This window comes from Watersipora subatra, chromosome 10, assembly GCF_963576615.1.
Source record: "Watersipora subatra chromosome 10, tzWatSuba1.1, whole genome shotgun sequence".
Classification (NCBI taxonomy): Eukaryota; Metazoa; Bryozoa; class Gymnolaemata; order Cheilostomatida; family Watersiporidae; genus Watersipora; species Watersipora subatra.
The window spans coordinates 45,297,419-45,314,516 of record NC_088717.1 but is presented as its reverse complement, the minus strand read 5'-3'; the positions used below and the strand labels follow the sequence as shown (position 1 = coordinate 45,314,516).

Here is a 17,098-nt window from a genome sequence, read left to right as displayed (position 1 = left end):
TTAGCTGAAACTTAAAATTATGAACGCCGAAGAAACTTTAATTACGTTAAGTTAAAGATTAAAGTTTGCTTTCAGGTTTGCTTTTAAGTTTGTCTTTTAAGACTTGGATAAAATCTAAATTTATCAAAGTCAACTGTTGCAATGAAGAATAACCTATCTCTCCCTCTCTGGCAAATGCTAGCATTGGCCGCTATTGTATGCATTTAATTTTACATTTTAATTAATCACATTTCCTTGCATTATCTTTATTTGTTGCTTTTTGAAAGCATGTGGTAAGTTAGGACAATAACCAACATGTTCTTTCTGTTACAATATATTGTTTTGAGTGTTTTATTTGCATTTTCAGAGTATGAAAACCTATCAATATATATTTAATTGTTCTATATATAAATAAATTGCACCAACATGCGAGTAAATTGACATACGAGCTCAGTCTCTGAACACATTAAGCTCGTAAGTCGAAGTATGACTGTAATGACTTGGGATGAGGAAGGCAAGAATCTTACACACATGGTAATGAATAATACCAATGATTTACATGTAGAAGCTTCTATATTATTGATAATACAAAGAGTGACCAAATAGAAATTAAACTAATAACAAACTAATGAACCAAATGAGGTTTAGAAGCAGTTACGCTGGACCACTGTATTAAACACCCATTAGACATGACTGCAAATAACTAGACGAGATACTTTTTGTCTAAGGTTGGTTGAACTAGATTCCTGCTTTGAAGCGGCATAGTGTTTTCTGATTTTAGTATAGCGATTTACTATAGTTTTGAGTAGACTGTTGGCATGCACTGTACATGTAAAACCTTGATGGAGGCTATGTAATAAGACATATATGTTGCTGTCTGTGATGTTACTTGTTTAAAAGCCCTCTGTGTGATACCACAGCTCTTCATGTGTGAACGTAGGCACTTTTCTGCAGCAATTCATATTCGGCCTATCAATCTGGTCACCGATCCTCCTCTGTTTTTAACTGAGATTAGGGTTATGTCATCACTATTTCTACTTCCCACTACTTCGACATCGGTCAAGAACTTGATACGCTCATCACATTTGAGTTAGAAAAAAATCCTCATCACCGAACTCCTCATCTTCACCTTCCTCAGCTTTTGTCTCTTCTTTCTTTTTCTTTCTAGCCAGAAAATGTAGCAGGAGTTGGCCAGTTTTTTCAGCCCTGCTCACATCCAGATCAATACAGTTAACATTGGAACTTGGTGTGATATCTGCTTTTATGAACAGTGCTTGAAGTGCAGATCTAAAGCACTGCACATCCGGGTTATTGTTATAGCCACCCTTAGATCGCATTGTGGAAAACAGAATCTCGATGTGATCCTGGTTGATCTTAAAGGTTAGGAAGTAGTTGATGTAAGGGTAGTTGCTGAAAAGATATTGAGCAATACCATGTACAGATTTGGCTGCTGACTCAAAACCAATGACGAATTGATGATGATTTTCCTATTATTTTCCACTTGCAGCTTTCAGCTTGGTGTCTTTAATCGGCATAGATAGCTTATGATATTGTTGAGAACTTCTTGTTTTGAGTTGAAGTTCTGTTATGTTATGGGCAATTCAGGATATACCTGGGGTGTTTTGGTCTCTTCTGATGACATTTCACTAAGAATTTGGTCTTATTGTTATGTTTATGACTTAAAAACTAGCATGCCAAGCGTGCTTCCACTACTAAACTTATTGCTCAATTGAAGGCTTTGATGCTGTGATGCACATCACTACGACGTAATGTCGTGAAAACAACAGCCAATTATAGGCCTCACTTTTGCTCCATTGTATTGATAGCTATTTGCCAATCTAGGGTTTACTATATCTATGGATAGAACTAATGCAAGAAAATTCAGCAATCAACGTGTTTGAAACCGATAGCAACTAAAAAGAACTTTAGAAAAGTATATTGTTGGCAAAACTCCGACTGCTGCATGCATAGAAATGCTGTGCTCAAACATGCATGCTCCAGTGCGCGAGTGCATACATGCGTGTCTGTCAATCACTTTGTTGATTGCATTGAGGTGGAGTCATATCCTTACGTCGCATTATTATTACCCAAGTTATATTGGAAGTCAGGAGACAATAACTTTTGTATGGTAATCATTTCGAATAGACAAAACCTATTTAACATTGTTATGTTATAAATACATTATATTAAATAATATTGTTATTATTTAATAACAAAATTCGATTCAATAGAAAAAATGCTTGATTGAGTGGCATAGAATAAAAGTCAGTATTATTTATAAAGATTTAGAAGCTAACCATTGTATCAGATAAAACTCGAATGTGATATTTTAACTTTTTTCTCAGCTATTCCTTTTGATCTTTAACATTGAAATATTGGGCTAGATGTTTACTAGACTATCGTACTATTTCTGATCAAGTATTTCAAATTATATCATAACTTATTCGAAACGGGGGGGGGGGGGAGGTATATATAATGTGAATCTATATATTGCGCTTATATTTATATGTGCAATTGCAATATATATTGTAATTGTGATATATACTGAAATTGCAATATACACTATATGTATAGGTGCCTATATATATTGCAAATTATTGCAAATACAAATTAAAAAAAAAAATGCAAATATTGTATATATATAATGTAATTCAAATATATACTGCAGATGCAATATATATATATACCGTATAAACATATTGCATAATATATATTTTAATTGCAATACATAGTGCAATTGCAGTATATATAGCCTAGGCTATAAAGCCCATATATATAGCCTATATATTATTGCCTATATTTTAGTTTTGTAGTTGGGCCGCTACTCATATTTTACTGACTGGTCCAAAATCTGGTATTTTGCTTCATCTGTTTTTGGTACATCTTTTGCCACTTCATCTTATTTTTAAAGAACCTAGTTCGTTATTTAGTATTTAGAGTTTTAAATGACAATCATGTTTTCAATCGCATTTACATGAGTACTTCACATAGTACTACAATCTTTAGATGGCCTGTGTTTGGAAATTTGTAACAAATTAACCACACCTCTCTTTAATTTACTTTTACACTTAATTTAAGAAACATCACCATGTACTATTTGCCACAATACCAGGTAAAAGTGGCAGCTTTCATCTATTTCACTCAATTCTGTTTGGGCTGAATTTCTGGTTTCAATCATTTTTCTATGAGAAGCAAAGAGGGCACTTGTTGCAACCTATCTGTATTTGGCCTTTTGTATGCATGAGCCACATTTTAGTTCAAATCTAGTCTACTTCATTAGCTTCAATCAAATTGTAACTAACATTTAGAAGTTTTCAAGTGAACCTATAATAATATTTTGAAAGAGTTCAAATAGTTCAAATGAAGTTATAAGAGTTGGTTGTATGTGAACACTTGCGCCATCTACCAATGTACTAAAAGTAATTGTCATATTACTATCTAAACATTTTAATCTCAACTATACCGTCCTCACCTCCATATACACACATCAATCTAAGAAAATTCTTCCGCAGATAAAATTTGATTAGTTGGCAACACAATTGCTTTGGTTAAATCTCAGTCACTGCAATTCCATGACACGCATAATTCGCAAGCTTGAGCCAATCCACAAGTTATTCGCGTCATGGAAACGACACAAATTCGCAAGCTAAGCGAGTTTTGCGAGCCGCAAAACTTTATCGAATTCATCGTGCTTGCGAATCATGAAAACGATACTTGCGATTAATGCACATTAGAATATCGATGGCTATTACATTAAAAACATTTTCAAGCTTCAGTCGTTTTCATTTCAATTTAGGCAGTCTCAATGCGCCAACGTTCAGCATTTAACCCACTGCTTGACCATATAGTTCAAGTATTAGCCTAACTAATGACACTATAAATGGCTACGCAGTCTTGTCAGCTAAGCTTAGCAGCAATCTTTTGGAACATTGGGCATTACAGAATGCGCAAATCAGAATAAAAATGACTGAAGCGTGAAAATATTTATAATGTATTAGCCATCAATATTGCAATGCGCATTAGGCTACTTGCAAGTGCCATTTTTATGATTCACAACCATGATGGATTCGATGAAGTTTTGCGGCTCGCAAAACTCGCTTAGCTTGCGAATTTGTGTCGTTTCCATGACGCGAATAACTTGTGGATTGGCTCAAGCTTGCGAATTATGCGTGTCATGGAATTGCAGTGACTGAGATTTAACCAAAGCAATTGTGTTGCCAACTAATCAAATTTTATCTGCGGAAGAATTTTCTTAGATTGATGCGTGTATATGGAGGTGAGGACGGTATAGTTGAGATTAAAATGTTTAGATAGTAATATGACAATTACTTTTAGTACATTGGTAGATGGCGCAAGTGTTCACATACAACCAACTCTTATAACTTCATTTGAACTATTTGAACTCTTTCAAAATATTATTATAGGTTCACTTGAAAACTTCTAAATGTTAGTTACAATTTGATTGAAGCTAATGAAGTAGACTAGATTTGAACTAAAATGTGGCTCATGCATACAAAAGGCCAAATACAGATAGGTTGCAACAAGTGCCCTCTTTGCTTCTCATAGAAAAATGATTGAAACCAGAAATTCAGCCCAAACAGAATTGAGTGAAATAGGTGAAAGCTGCCACTTTTACCTGGTATTGTGGCAAATAGTACATGGTGATGTTTCTTAAATTAAGTGTAAAATTAAATTAAAGAGAGGTGTGGTTAATTTGTTACAAATTTCCAAACACAGGCCATCTAAAGATTGTAGTGAAATCTGAAGTACTCATGTAAATGCGAATGAAAACATGATTGACAATGCGCATTAGGCTATTCGCAAGTGCCATTTCCATGATTCACAACCATGATGGATTCGATTAAGTTTTGCGGATCGATCGCAAAACTCGCTTAGCTTGGGATTCATGCCATTTCCATGACGTAGATAGCTTGCGGATTGGTTCAAATTTGCGAAATAAGCGCATCATGGAAACACAGTGAGTAGCTTTACAAAGCTTGCATCTATATTGGCTTTTTTCTAAGCACTTCAAGTATACTTGCAGGACTCACTTGACTCACTTGAGTTTTAGGTTCCAGATGTGTCAAAGTCACTTGTTGCAGCTCAATATAATTATACGAAAACTAGAAAGCAAGTTTGTTAATCTGAGACAGCTTCTTGATAATTGTTTATATAATCCACCTGTTTGAATAACGCCACATCGTTAACAAAGCATTTTAATTTTGTTTGCAGAGAAGCAGTATCAAAGCTCTAACTCGTTTACCAAAAGGCTTTACCTCATCTATCTCACCAGAAAATGGATTCTCGAGTTCTCTTTATAATTGGTAAGTGGTTTTAGTTGTTGAAAGGCTAGCTTTTATTCGTAGCTTGATGAAATACTCATACTTATATTTTTTACAGAATCACTAGTGTTACATGCTACGAAGTTTCGGTGTATTTTTCATCTTCATAGCATGTACAGTAAATGGTTTAAAACATTAAATTTTCAAATCTTTGAAGCAATTCAAACCTTCCATTTTAAGGAGGTATTTTTGAAAACATCGTATCAACAACGAAGTACATGTACTTTGTATGATGTAAACATCAATATTTGTATCATTGTACAAAACTTTGCGATCGAAGGTTGGATTTTCATCGTCTTCATTAGTGACGACCTTACAGCACCCCTACCTTCCTCTGCTTTTAATGCACATATTTTAAAATTATTATCTTTGAAATAAAAATATTAACTCTGAACTTAAAAGAAAGATTTCTCACACGCTTTGGCATTGACATTTGACCTGCGATGCACTTTAGGAGTGTCAGCCGCGATAGATAGTGTGAGAGTGTAACAGATTAATATAGAAAACCCCCCAAGGTGTGCAACAATTTTTTCGTAGCACGTAAACTCGTTAGCTACAAATATTTGTGAGCTTTGAGACTGAGGAAAATAGCATGTAAATTTGTCCTCCTCATTCCTTTTGATCAAAACCACAACTTCGAAGATCAAAACTTCGTAGCATGTAACGCTAGTGAATGAGTATAAAAGTTTGACGGAGCTAACAATATGAACTGGGCTAATCTTACTCCCAATGTTACAAGTGACAAGAGCTATGGAGCACAAAAATGGCGTAAGGCTAGATAAATCTTTCAGTAAAAGTAAAAACCGTGTTGCAGACTTCAATAAAGTGTTTCATGACTTGATCTAATTTATTCCACCACGAGGCTTTTGCGCAGTCAATAAAACTCTCGACCAAATTTTCAACGATCCAAAGATGATTCAGTCTGAAAGTCACAATGATAAGCCCACACAAAATAAGTTCAAGTCTGTATAATAACAACTATAACTACATGTAGGTTCTCAACTGCTAATACAATAGAGCGTAATTTTAATTTAGTTAGTCAAAGATAATTACATAATGACAAGAAACATAGTATTAGTAAATAGAGGTTATGAGAAAAAGGTAATCTTTATTTTCCTTTCCTTATCCACACATATACACAAATATTCACATAGTTGACAGTATTGAAATAATGGTGCTCACTCACTTAATTATGTATAGACATTGCAAAAGTGAAAAATTCATAAAAAAAGGTAAACAAAATTTTGATCTTTTTCAAGTATGTGTTATCTCAGGTCAGTAAACAGAACATGTGCCGGTTATGCAAAGTCCTTTTGAGATTATTAAAACAACTCTCTGATTCAGCGAGTGGTAAGCATTACAGTTAGCACATTCAAAATAATGTGCGCAAACACTACAAATATAATCCTTCAAATGTAAAAACCATTTAAAATCTCTACCTGTTAGAACAGGTGGTAATACAACTTTTGATGTGTTATAAGCTAGGATTTCCCATAAATGAAACTTATGCATAATAATTATATCAATTTTACAAAGTATACGCGGATACCCAACTAAAATATTTTTTGTGAATGTGGTAATTATAAATTTCAGCAAACTGCTTGCTTAAAGAGTATGTGCTATTATGCAAATTGTTTTCTGCAGTTTGGACTGTAAACGTTCACCAAAGGGGTCGATTACCATTAGTTGAATTTTACAGTAATAAGACTGGGCATGTCAAGTTTTGTCCACATTCTTTCACTTTCATTTGTTTGACTTTTCAATCTAAATTACAGCTGAAAATATCATCAATTTGTCAACATATCTGCCGTATAGTGTAAAGATCATTAGACTGCAGCATTTTGTGCTCAAAGCCATCAGCCCACTAGCAACTCGTCTTTCCATGATACTCGTGTTGCGTATGTTGCATAAATTTGAGCCAATCTGCAAGTTGATTGCATCATGGAAATAACATAAATCAGCAAGCTAACTGAGTTTTGCAATTTCAAAACCTTCATAGAATCCACCATGCTGGTGAATAATGAAAACAGCGCTTGTGAATGATGCCCATTAAATTATCACCCAGGCTATCCAGTCTAAACATTTTCCTTGCTTTGGTTGTTTTTTATTTCGAATTGAACACTCTAAATGTGCCAATGTTTCTAAACGATTGCTGCTAAGCTTAGCTTAGCGTGACAAGACTGGTAGCTATCTATAGTTATTAATTAGGTTAATACTTGAAGTATGGGATCGGTAAACACTCAGCTAGAGATAATTACTCAGCTAGAGATAAATACGCATGCATCGCCATGTCCATTGAAACACTCAATTACAAAGTAAGCCAACTTTGGCGCAGCCCCTAAAACCATCACCAGAGTCATGGAAACATAGTTTATATGTCACCCAGTGTTTATCGTCAATTTTTCTCATTCCTCCTTCTCAGTAAAGGCATACAAAGACAACGGTATACAGCAGTAGAAAAACCTAAGCACCAGAGTTTAGATAGTCCAATATTTAGTAAAATCTTGCTCTGGGCAATCCCGATGAAGGTTAGCAGTTGCTCAGGCAACCAGTAAAAACTATTCACTTTGTAAACACATTGTGTTGCAAGTTAAAATATTGCTCACTAACTTCTACGCACTTGATATATTTGATAGGCTTTTATTTTCAATATTTGTAACACATGCACAGCTATAATTCTTTTTATATCGACTATAATTGTGAGGTTTTGTGTCAACATGGACTAAAAAAATTACATCTAACTATTTGTTACGAGTTGAAAAATAACAAAATATTTATTTCCCGTTGTATGATATCGGGGTTAGGTTTAAATTTTTCTGTTCTATCTTGTGAAGCATTTTTCGCACCCACATATCTTTTCTCAAAAGAGGGGTTTAGCTATTCTAATTACGTTAGGCCTATATCACATTAACATTCGGAGAAGTAACTTTTGGTTATTTCATTATTTCATTACTACTCCAAATTTTCTTTGCTTAATAAAACTATTCAAGAAGATTAATCTTTAGCTCAAGTATAGCAAAAAGCATGCAAAGTCCTGCATATATTTTGCATAAGTTTTGTAGTAAATAACATAATTTTCTTACGGTTTTTTAGTAGGTTTGTATTGAGATTTCTAACATTTTGTCAAAAAATTAAGTTTGTAAACTATAGCCTAACAATTGCTGCAAAGTTTGTATAAAAATTAGTTGTATTTTTGGTCAATTACTTAGTAGAATTTTACTTCTCATCAAAAACTGAAAATGTTCTGTTGCGTCCTAAAAAAGAACTTGCTCAAAACTTTTATCAGGAAGTTTAGGTATTTTTGATCGATTGCAATTGTCTTTATTGTTGGCAATGCTAAGATTGCACGGATTTTTCAAAATTAAAATATATACAAACTCATGCAGTTAAAACGCTCAGTTCAAGCAAAAGCGCAATTATAACATTTATAGTTGCCAAGAGACTTTCAGGGTATAGATTTTTATTGCTCCAATTTGAACAAAAAAATAGATAACTACTATTGTAACAACAACTATTGACAGCATTTGACACACATCTTTCTTCTGAGCATTTTTACCACGCTTGAGTTTCATCCATTTTAATCTTGAGACATTCTGACAAACTTATCTAGCAACAGAAAAGAAAACAACCAAAAAACGTCATAAAAAAGGATACTTCTTAATAAAATCTAAAAATATTTTGTCTAAGTTCATTTTCAATAGCTTATCTCTTCCTCTCTACACAGCAGCAAATTGCTTCGCTTTTTATCTTACACTTGTGGAACCCCGCCTCGTAGAGATCTAAGCACCAGTCTTCATGCAAAGCATCTTTGAGAGAAATCTTTATCACGTGATGTAATTTTTTGACACCCAAGTTCAGTCAGATTATTTGCATAGCAGTGGTAAATTCCATAAGTGAGTCAATTAATCACTTTTGCAATCAGTACAGAATCATTTGAGACCGAAATCTGTCTAGTTTCGATTTTTTGTCTTTCTCCATCACCTAATTTTGTTCATAAGAATGGCAAGCTACGTAATAGCTGTTGGTAATTTTGGGATTGACACCAAACGGATTGACACCAAACGCTGTAAATATTTTAAGCTGACCGCTAGCAAAATGACCAAACTATGAGTCTGACAGCAAAATACTTGAGGTTTTCATGAGCTCTCTGAGCAATTAGTAGCTAGGGCAAGTTTTTGGTGTAAACTACTTAGCAATTCTTATGGTAGTGCTAGCGAGCTGCAGGCATATGGAACTTTTGTGATGACATTTCAACCAATGCTTTGTTTACCCTTATTGGCTGCTGCCAAGGATCACACAAGAACATTGCAGTTTTTTTGGTAGTTTGATGCAAAATCTCATAATGCGTTAACTGGGTAAAATTCAACTTTGGAATAGAAATCACTTTTCAAGCCTTTATTCCCAGCAATTTAAAAGGCCACGAGCTGTTTCAAGCTAACACACAGGCATGTTTCTAGTGGACTAAGCGGATTGTTGCAATTGGTTAATAGATTTGGCTAGTAGATCAATCATCAAGTGATTTTATGACAAGCTCTGATCAGAGCTTTCTGTTATTTTATAAAACATTTTTTAGGTTTTTTATCTCCAATCTGGTTTACTAGCATTGCATTGGCTCAGGCTGCACAATTAGTGTAGACAAAGGAGAAATGTTTGTTACAAAAAGATTGACCCTCCAATCAAATCATTTATTTCACCATATAGTTTACGTCATAAAATTATTCTTACAAATGAGCCTTCTATCAGACCTGACAAACTTAAATCCATGCTATCTTACTTTTGGCAGCCCAAATATCCAATGCCCAAAATTGTGGTAAACCACAATAATTTTCCAATGCACCCAATCTGAAGCATTGCAAAAAAATTGAAACTAGTATGTCTTTTTATGCTAATGTAAGTCTTTCATCTCATTAGAAATATCTCGGCTTAAACTGTTCCATCTCCTTCAGGTAAAACTATGTAGACTATAGAAGATGACCTAATATATTTACAGTAGTAGGCCTACTACTCAATACTGCTACCAGTGGTATAGCTAAAATTTAAACTATAGCAAATTAAATGATAAAGTTAATAATTAAACATAATTATACCATTTCCTAAAAACTTACTAAATTTAGTTCAAATGCCACTATGTTTTGAGATTTCAATGGTCAGGAGGAAACATAATAAAACTTTTTGAAAAGGTTCTGGCCTAACACCCTGTACACAAACCAACTTGATTGGTTAGCGCTGCTGCTTAGAAATAGCAAGTGCAAACAGAATCGTGCGTGCTGGGTACCGGGATTCCGGTCGTTAGAGTGTCTGACTGTTTCTCAGCAATGCCAGAATACTGGCCTCAGGGTTCAAAGGGTTAATATGAAATGAACTAAAATTGATCTACAATCTTTACTAATATCAGATCAATTTTAGTTCATTGATCTAAAATTAGTCTAAAACAAGACTGGTCATTGCTAAAAAAAACATTGCAATAAAATTAAGTTTTTATTGCAACATTTTTGTTGTTGCAAAAGTTAAAAAAAGCGAAACTACCATCAGGGTGGGTTGTAAACATATTGTTACGGCAAAGCGCCATAACTAGGGCCTTAGAAACTGACTTCCTAGTCACCATAGGAGGCTGCATAGGCTTTGATGCTTTGTTCTTCTTCCACTGTCTGCTGTACACTTTTGAGTCCCCTACCGCCATCTTTCCTATCCAGATACAATCTAGTAGTATCAGATTTTGGGTAGAGTGCTCCATGCATGGTCAGCAGTTTACGAGTTGCTATATCTGTTTCCTTGATGCTCCATCAGTCCACTTTATTATGCCTGCTGAATATCTTATTACTGGGAGTGTGTAGGTATTTATTGCCATGACTTGATTCCTGGCATTAAGCTGGCTCCGTAGGACCTGCCGAAGGTATTTCTTGTATTTGGTAATGGTTTTGTGACGTATCTCGGCTTCGTGGTTGATGTTGCTTTGCATAATCTTTAAGTACTTGTATCCTTCTATATCTTTGATGGTACCATTTGGTATTTTTAGGCCATATGTGAGCATAGAATGGTTTTTCTTAAGAATTAGCTTTCTACATTTCTCCATACCGAAGGTCATTCCGATGTCCTTTCTGTATAGCTGAGTGAGGTGTATTAGCGTACAGCTTCTTTGTTAGCGTACAGCTTGATGTCATTCATGTAGAAGAGGTGGTTTATCTTGGTACCACTGTTAAACTGGTACCCATATTGAGTCTTCTCCAGCATATTGCTTAGAGGGTTTAGGCATATGCAGAAGAGCAGTGGTGATAAGGAGTCACCTTGATAAATGCCTCGGTTAATTTTTACACTCGCCAGTTTTTGCCATTAGCCTCCAGTTCCGTCTTCCATTTGGTCATTGACATATTGATGAATGCCACAAGAGCAGGGTGAACATTGTACATACTGAGGCACTCAAGTATCCAACTAGGGGGAGTTGAGTCATAGTCCTTTCTGTAGTCGATCCAAGCCATGGCAAGATTGATATGCCTTTTCCTGCTGTCTTGACAGACCGTCCGATCCACCAGTAACTTATGTTTGGCTTTTCGGGTGTTGCGCACAATTCCTTTTTGAGCACTAGTCATATAGTGACTCATGTGCTCTTCCAGTTTGTCTGCAACTATTCCTGAGAGCAGTTTCCAGGTGGTAGGCAAACACGTTATTGGTCGATAGTTCTTGGGAATCGGCCCCTGCTTTGGATCTTTTATTAGAAGTAAAAATGGTACAAAGTATATGTATATATGTATATATATATATATATATATATATATATATGTATATATGTATATGTATATGTGTATATGTATATATATATATGTATATATATATATATATATATATATATATATATATGTATATGTATGTATATGTGTATATGTATATATATATATGTATATGTATATATATATATATATATATATATATATATATATATATATATATATATATATATATATATGTATATGTATATGTATATGTATATGTATATTGGTGGCTAACACTCGGTGTGTTTATTGTTTGACTGTCTTGTGGAAAGTGAAGGGAACATGCGTTTTCCTTTACAATATTTTATATTGGCTTAATGCACCCAGATATTCATTTCTATTTGTATAAGTGCAGATAATATAGGGTAATTGAATAACTATTCACTGGACATAAACAGTTTGGGCAAAACATATTAAAGCCAGGCAGCACTTGGCCATAAGCAGAATCTTTGCTGAGCCATTCTACACAGTTCATGTTAGCAAAAGACTAAAAGAAATTTCTTAAAATTTAACTTTGTTTCTCTTCCAAAGCTTTGCTATAATAAATCATATTTTACATTTTATACTTGCAGCAATTGTGAAGCCAGCGTGTTTGCTTGCTTTCAAAGTAAAAACTTGAATAAATAGCTTAAAAAACACTTGAACATTAAAATCTACAGTAGATGATTAATGATGTTTTAGTAGGCCTGCAGTTTATTATTCCAGACTATATTCTATGAGAGCCCGACATCATAGAAGAGTCTACAAGGATTAATAAGCTTTGAGTATTCATGTTACAAAACTAACAACAATGATCAATAGGTGCCAGTATTCAGGTTACAAAATTAACAACAATGATTAATAATTGGCAGTATTCAGGTTACACTAGAAAACTTTTACACCAATCTAAGTGTAAAATTAGTTTTGCATTGGGTGCCTAAAACTTACAAAAAAGTAGTACTTCCTTCGATTCCTACTGTAACAGCAATGATTTTCAACCACTGTGTCACGGCACACTAGTGTGCCGTGAGAGATCGTCAGGTGTGCCATGAGAAATTGTCCAATGTCTCTTTTTTAAATGTAAAATTTTATAACACAATTATTAATCTTTTTTGTAAATATTATGTCATTGTTCGGCATCCCTGCTGTAAAGACTGGAAAAGTAATTTACCGTAAGACCTTTATTTGAACGCCATGGCGTTCTATTTTTCAACCCTCCATCTTTGATGACGTTTAATTAGAGGTGGCCTTCAATAAAATGGAGGGAATTCAATTTTCAACTTGCTGCTCAAGAGTTCAGTAAATTAAACTTCATTTAGCAAATAACGAACAATAATATAATATCCAACATAAAGTTACAATATAGGCTAATTTAACGAACAACAAACAAAAAATGACAAAATATCAACCAACATAAAATTATAAGACAAGAATTATAATACAAGACATATATAATGCAAAATAACATAGTGATTATGGGTATGTTATAAAATTTTTAATGTTGAAAATCATATGATACATCGCCATTGCAACCCTGCTTGTCATTCTTTAGAGCCATCGAATAGTTTTAAAATCATTCTAGAATCAGCGCGGAATAGTTGAATGTCATTTTTATTGGTAATGCCAGCATTAAGGTTGGTTCACACTATATCGCAGTATTTTGGCTAAGATGCCACAATACTTTGGCGATCGTCGATGGTAACCATGTTCACACTATTACAAACCCATTTGCGTTTGCATCAGGAAATACTCCGTGACATTTGTCTTTTGAAATTTTCCTGAAGAAACCTCTTTGCATGCAGGAATCAAAAACTAGTCTCGCAGCGACTGTCATAAACGGATATGAATAGATCGTGCTATCCACGACCATAAATTACCATTGCCAAAATGGTTCACATTTGAAAAGCGGTCTTCGATGCTCGGCGAAGCATCAGAAAAGTTTAATGACTGCAAAGTTTTCCGCCGTGTCTGTGATGCTCCGTTGATGACATCAATTTACGGTTCACATAATCGATGACTAACGCCGAAATGACAGTACCAAAATACGGCGATATAGTGTGAACCAGCCTTTAGCCTGCACTCAGTGAAGACGCTCCAGTCTGGATTTACTTTGGCCTGAAATAATGAATCTTATTATTCTCCAAGCCTTTTAGAGCTCGGTCAATTCTTATCACTTGAACGACTTGCCAATTAGCATCAATGCCTGCTTGACGTGTCTGCCAAAGTCCATAGATCTTGTAGTGCTCTGAGGAAACTAAACACACGACTGATGCAGTAGGAGCATTTTAGTTAAATGTCCAGCAGGCCTTGATGTAGTAGGCTCGATCTCAAAGCACTATGACCTGGGCGCAATAGAAGTGTTTGATGCATGGTCAATGCAATTAATATTGGCCAACAAAACTCAAAAGCCATTGAAATCGGACTGGTCATTTAGGACAACATGCCTAGTTAGGTTCCTTTGATTACTAATTAATGTGATGAATGTCAGTGTCACTCAAATATAAGTGGCCTTCAAATAAGGATGGCCCTTAAATAAAGGATGGCGCTAGAATATTGGCGTTGTGTACATTTGAACATGCCCAGGTTTCACACTGACTGAGTATAAATAAATTGAGAAACTATATTGTGATTAAATATACTGTTCAGAGTGTCATTTTATAACATATTTGGTTACTGGTCTGCCGCAAATTTGTTTACATGTAAAGCCGAGTCTTGGCTCCAAAAAGGTTGGAAAACAATGTTCTACAGCAACATTCCTATAGTCTGGGTTGCATCTGCTTAGCAACCAACATTGTATAGCATACTAAAGGAAAATGCTTGCATAAACTGCAAAATTTAAGCCTGCCTACCTATCACTAATTATATTTAGTAACAGTGTGGGTACCTACAGCTCATTTGGCATCTTAACCAAATCATAGCCACAGTGTCTATGCATGTCTTTGAGGTACTTTGTCATAGGTACAGTCCACCTGTATAAAGTTGTAAGTCGTACTTACATTGCCTTATGCATCTTTCTGGTTAAAGAAAATGCCACCAACAGCTCTGACAACTAAATAGATTAATGTCATCTAAGCAATGGCAGACAATGTCGCTAGACATGAACCATTTATTTTAATTTGACACTATCAACAACATGACATACCTTTAATGCTTGTTACAAAACTGGCAATTATTTGCAAAATATCCAAGTTTGAAATATGAATTTCTAGGAAAGCTAAACTAGAAGACAAGCTTCCTTAAGATTTCTTTTGCTCGGCTGTTATAAGAGATATCCTAAGATTGATCAATAGCAGTTTATGTTTAAGCACCTCTTTAGTGGTACTGAATTTTGTTCTAATTAATACCATCTATTATGCATTTGCACACAGGGGCACTCATTGCGGGATGCTTCGCAAGGTCATGCTACAACTGCGTAGACTGTGAGACAGGTGAAAATATGAAGATTGACTGCACCATCATATCAAGTTCAGACTCTTGCTATGCCACCTATGACAAGTCTAACGACAGAGGTAAAATAACAGAGTTTTAATAATTGCTGATATTGCTTAGACTATCAAGTTTTTATAAAACTGGAACTATGAAAACAATGAACCACACTTGTTGATATGTTTCACCCGTTGAAAGTTACTTTCAAAAGTTTGCCAATAATAAAACATTTGCGTTTATGTATTGCGCATAATAACACATTATTATGCATAATAACACATACAGTTATGTGGAATGGCTGTTCAACAAAAAATCACATTTTGGTAGAACTTTAACTCAATTTTGTAATTAGCTTGTAAATTTTGAAGTTCAAAATAGAAAAAAATTCAGTTCTTCAATACGCAAATTGCAATGCTATATAAATTACTTTAGAATCACAGATGAGTATTGCTTTTAAGTTCTCTTTCTTCAAAATTGAAACACTAGTTTCAAATTTATAGAAGGATTTCTAATAATTTGCTTTTACTTATAGTTTTTCATAATATTATTCAGCTCGAACCACCGAAATCACTAATATTTAAAAAACTAAAACTAATTGATAATACACATTTATGTTTAGTTTGTCAACTAAAGCTGCTCAAATTGCTTGATTGTAACCAACTTCAGTAAAATTACTTTAGAATAAAAATAATAACCTTAATAACAGTCTTAAAATAATAATAAAAAAATATTATTTTAATTTAAAGCTTATTTTTTCATCAATTTTTTTCTAGATTTACAGAATATATGTATCCTGTTTCCTTTTAAATATTCGCTACACTGGTTTTCAGTGAGCAAGTCTTGCGGAGCCGATGAGCTAGACAAGTACAACTTCAAAAATGGCTGCAGTAAAAGAAATGGTGCAACAATTTGCCGATGCAGATCCGACTACTGCAACACTGATTCCCTAATATCCAGCTCTCCAAATTTCGCTGCCAGCTTTGCCCTTGTTCTTTTTGGGTTACTCGTAGCAAATTTGTTCTAAGCTGCACCGAGGCTTTGCATATTACAGCTACACCATTATTCTAGAGCATATATGAATATACTCTTTGTTAGTTTGATTGTATCTTTGTTTCGTATTACAGCTTCTCACATAATTAACTATATGATTGCAATAGAAACTTGGTTAAATATTGTATTACTAGTTTAATTTTTAATTCTTTGTAGTAACACGCAAATAAATACTGCATGTGCTGCTGATAACAACAGAGTAATGAAATCAGTATGATATTTCACAAATAAAACTTTGAATTCAATAATTTAAAAAAACCCTTTTTTCTAGCATAGAAAATGCAACAGTGTAATAAATATCAATAACATGCAAATCACTTTTTTAAAATAAAATGTTCAGGTACCAATGTGGTTTTAACAGACTGTGGAAAATTTTATAATTATGGATATACAATTAAAAAATAAATTTGCGTTGCCTTGCCACTTCAAATATGAAATTAACTTTAAATTAAAAAAATGTGTTGCATTTTTTAAAATTCTCTTCTTGGCTTAGCGTTGGATCAAGTGTAAGCCTACAATCATCATAACTTTATTACTTAATCTTATCACTTTGAT

At 34.2% G+C, this 17,098-nt stretch overlaps 1 protein-coding gene across 1 annotated transcript; it reads left to right on the top strand.

Annotated features, from left to right (window-relative positions):
- Positions 1-4,803: 4,803 nt before the first annotated feature.
- LOC137406451 (uncharacterized) lies at positions 4,804-16,851 on the top strand. Its single transcript, XM_068093036.1, has 4 exons — positions 4,804-4,957; positions 5,212-5,303; positions 15,436-15,576; positions 16,324-16,851. The coding sequence occupies exons 2-4, from the start codon at positions 5,276-5,278 to the stop codon at positions 16,515-16,517; spliced, it is 363 nt and encodes a 120-aa protein (XP_067949137.1). The 5' UTR covers positions 4,804-4,957; positions 5,212-5,275; the 3' UTR covers positions 16,518-16,851.
- The last annotated feature ends 247 nt before the right edge of the window (positions 16,852-17,098 follow it).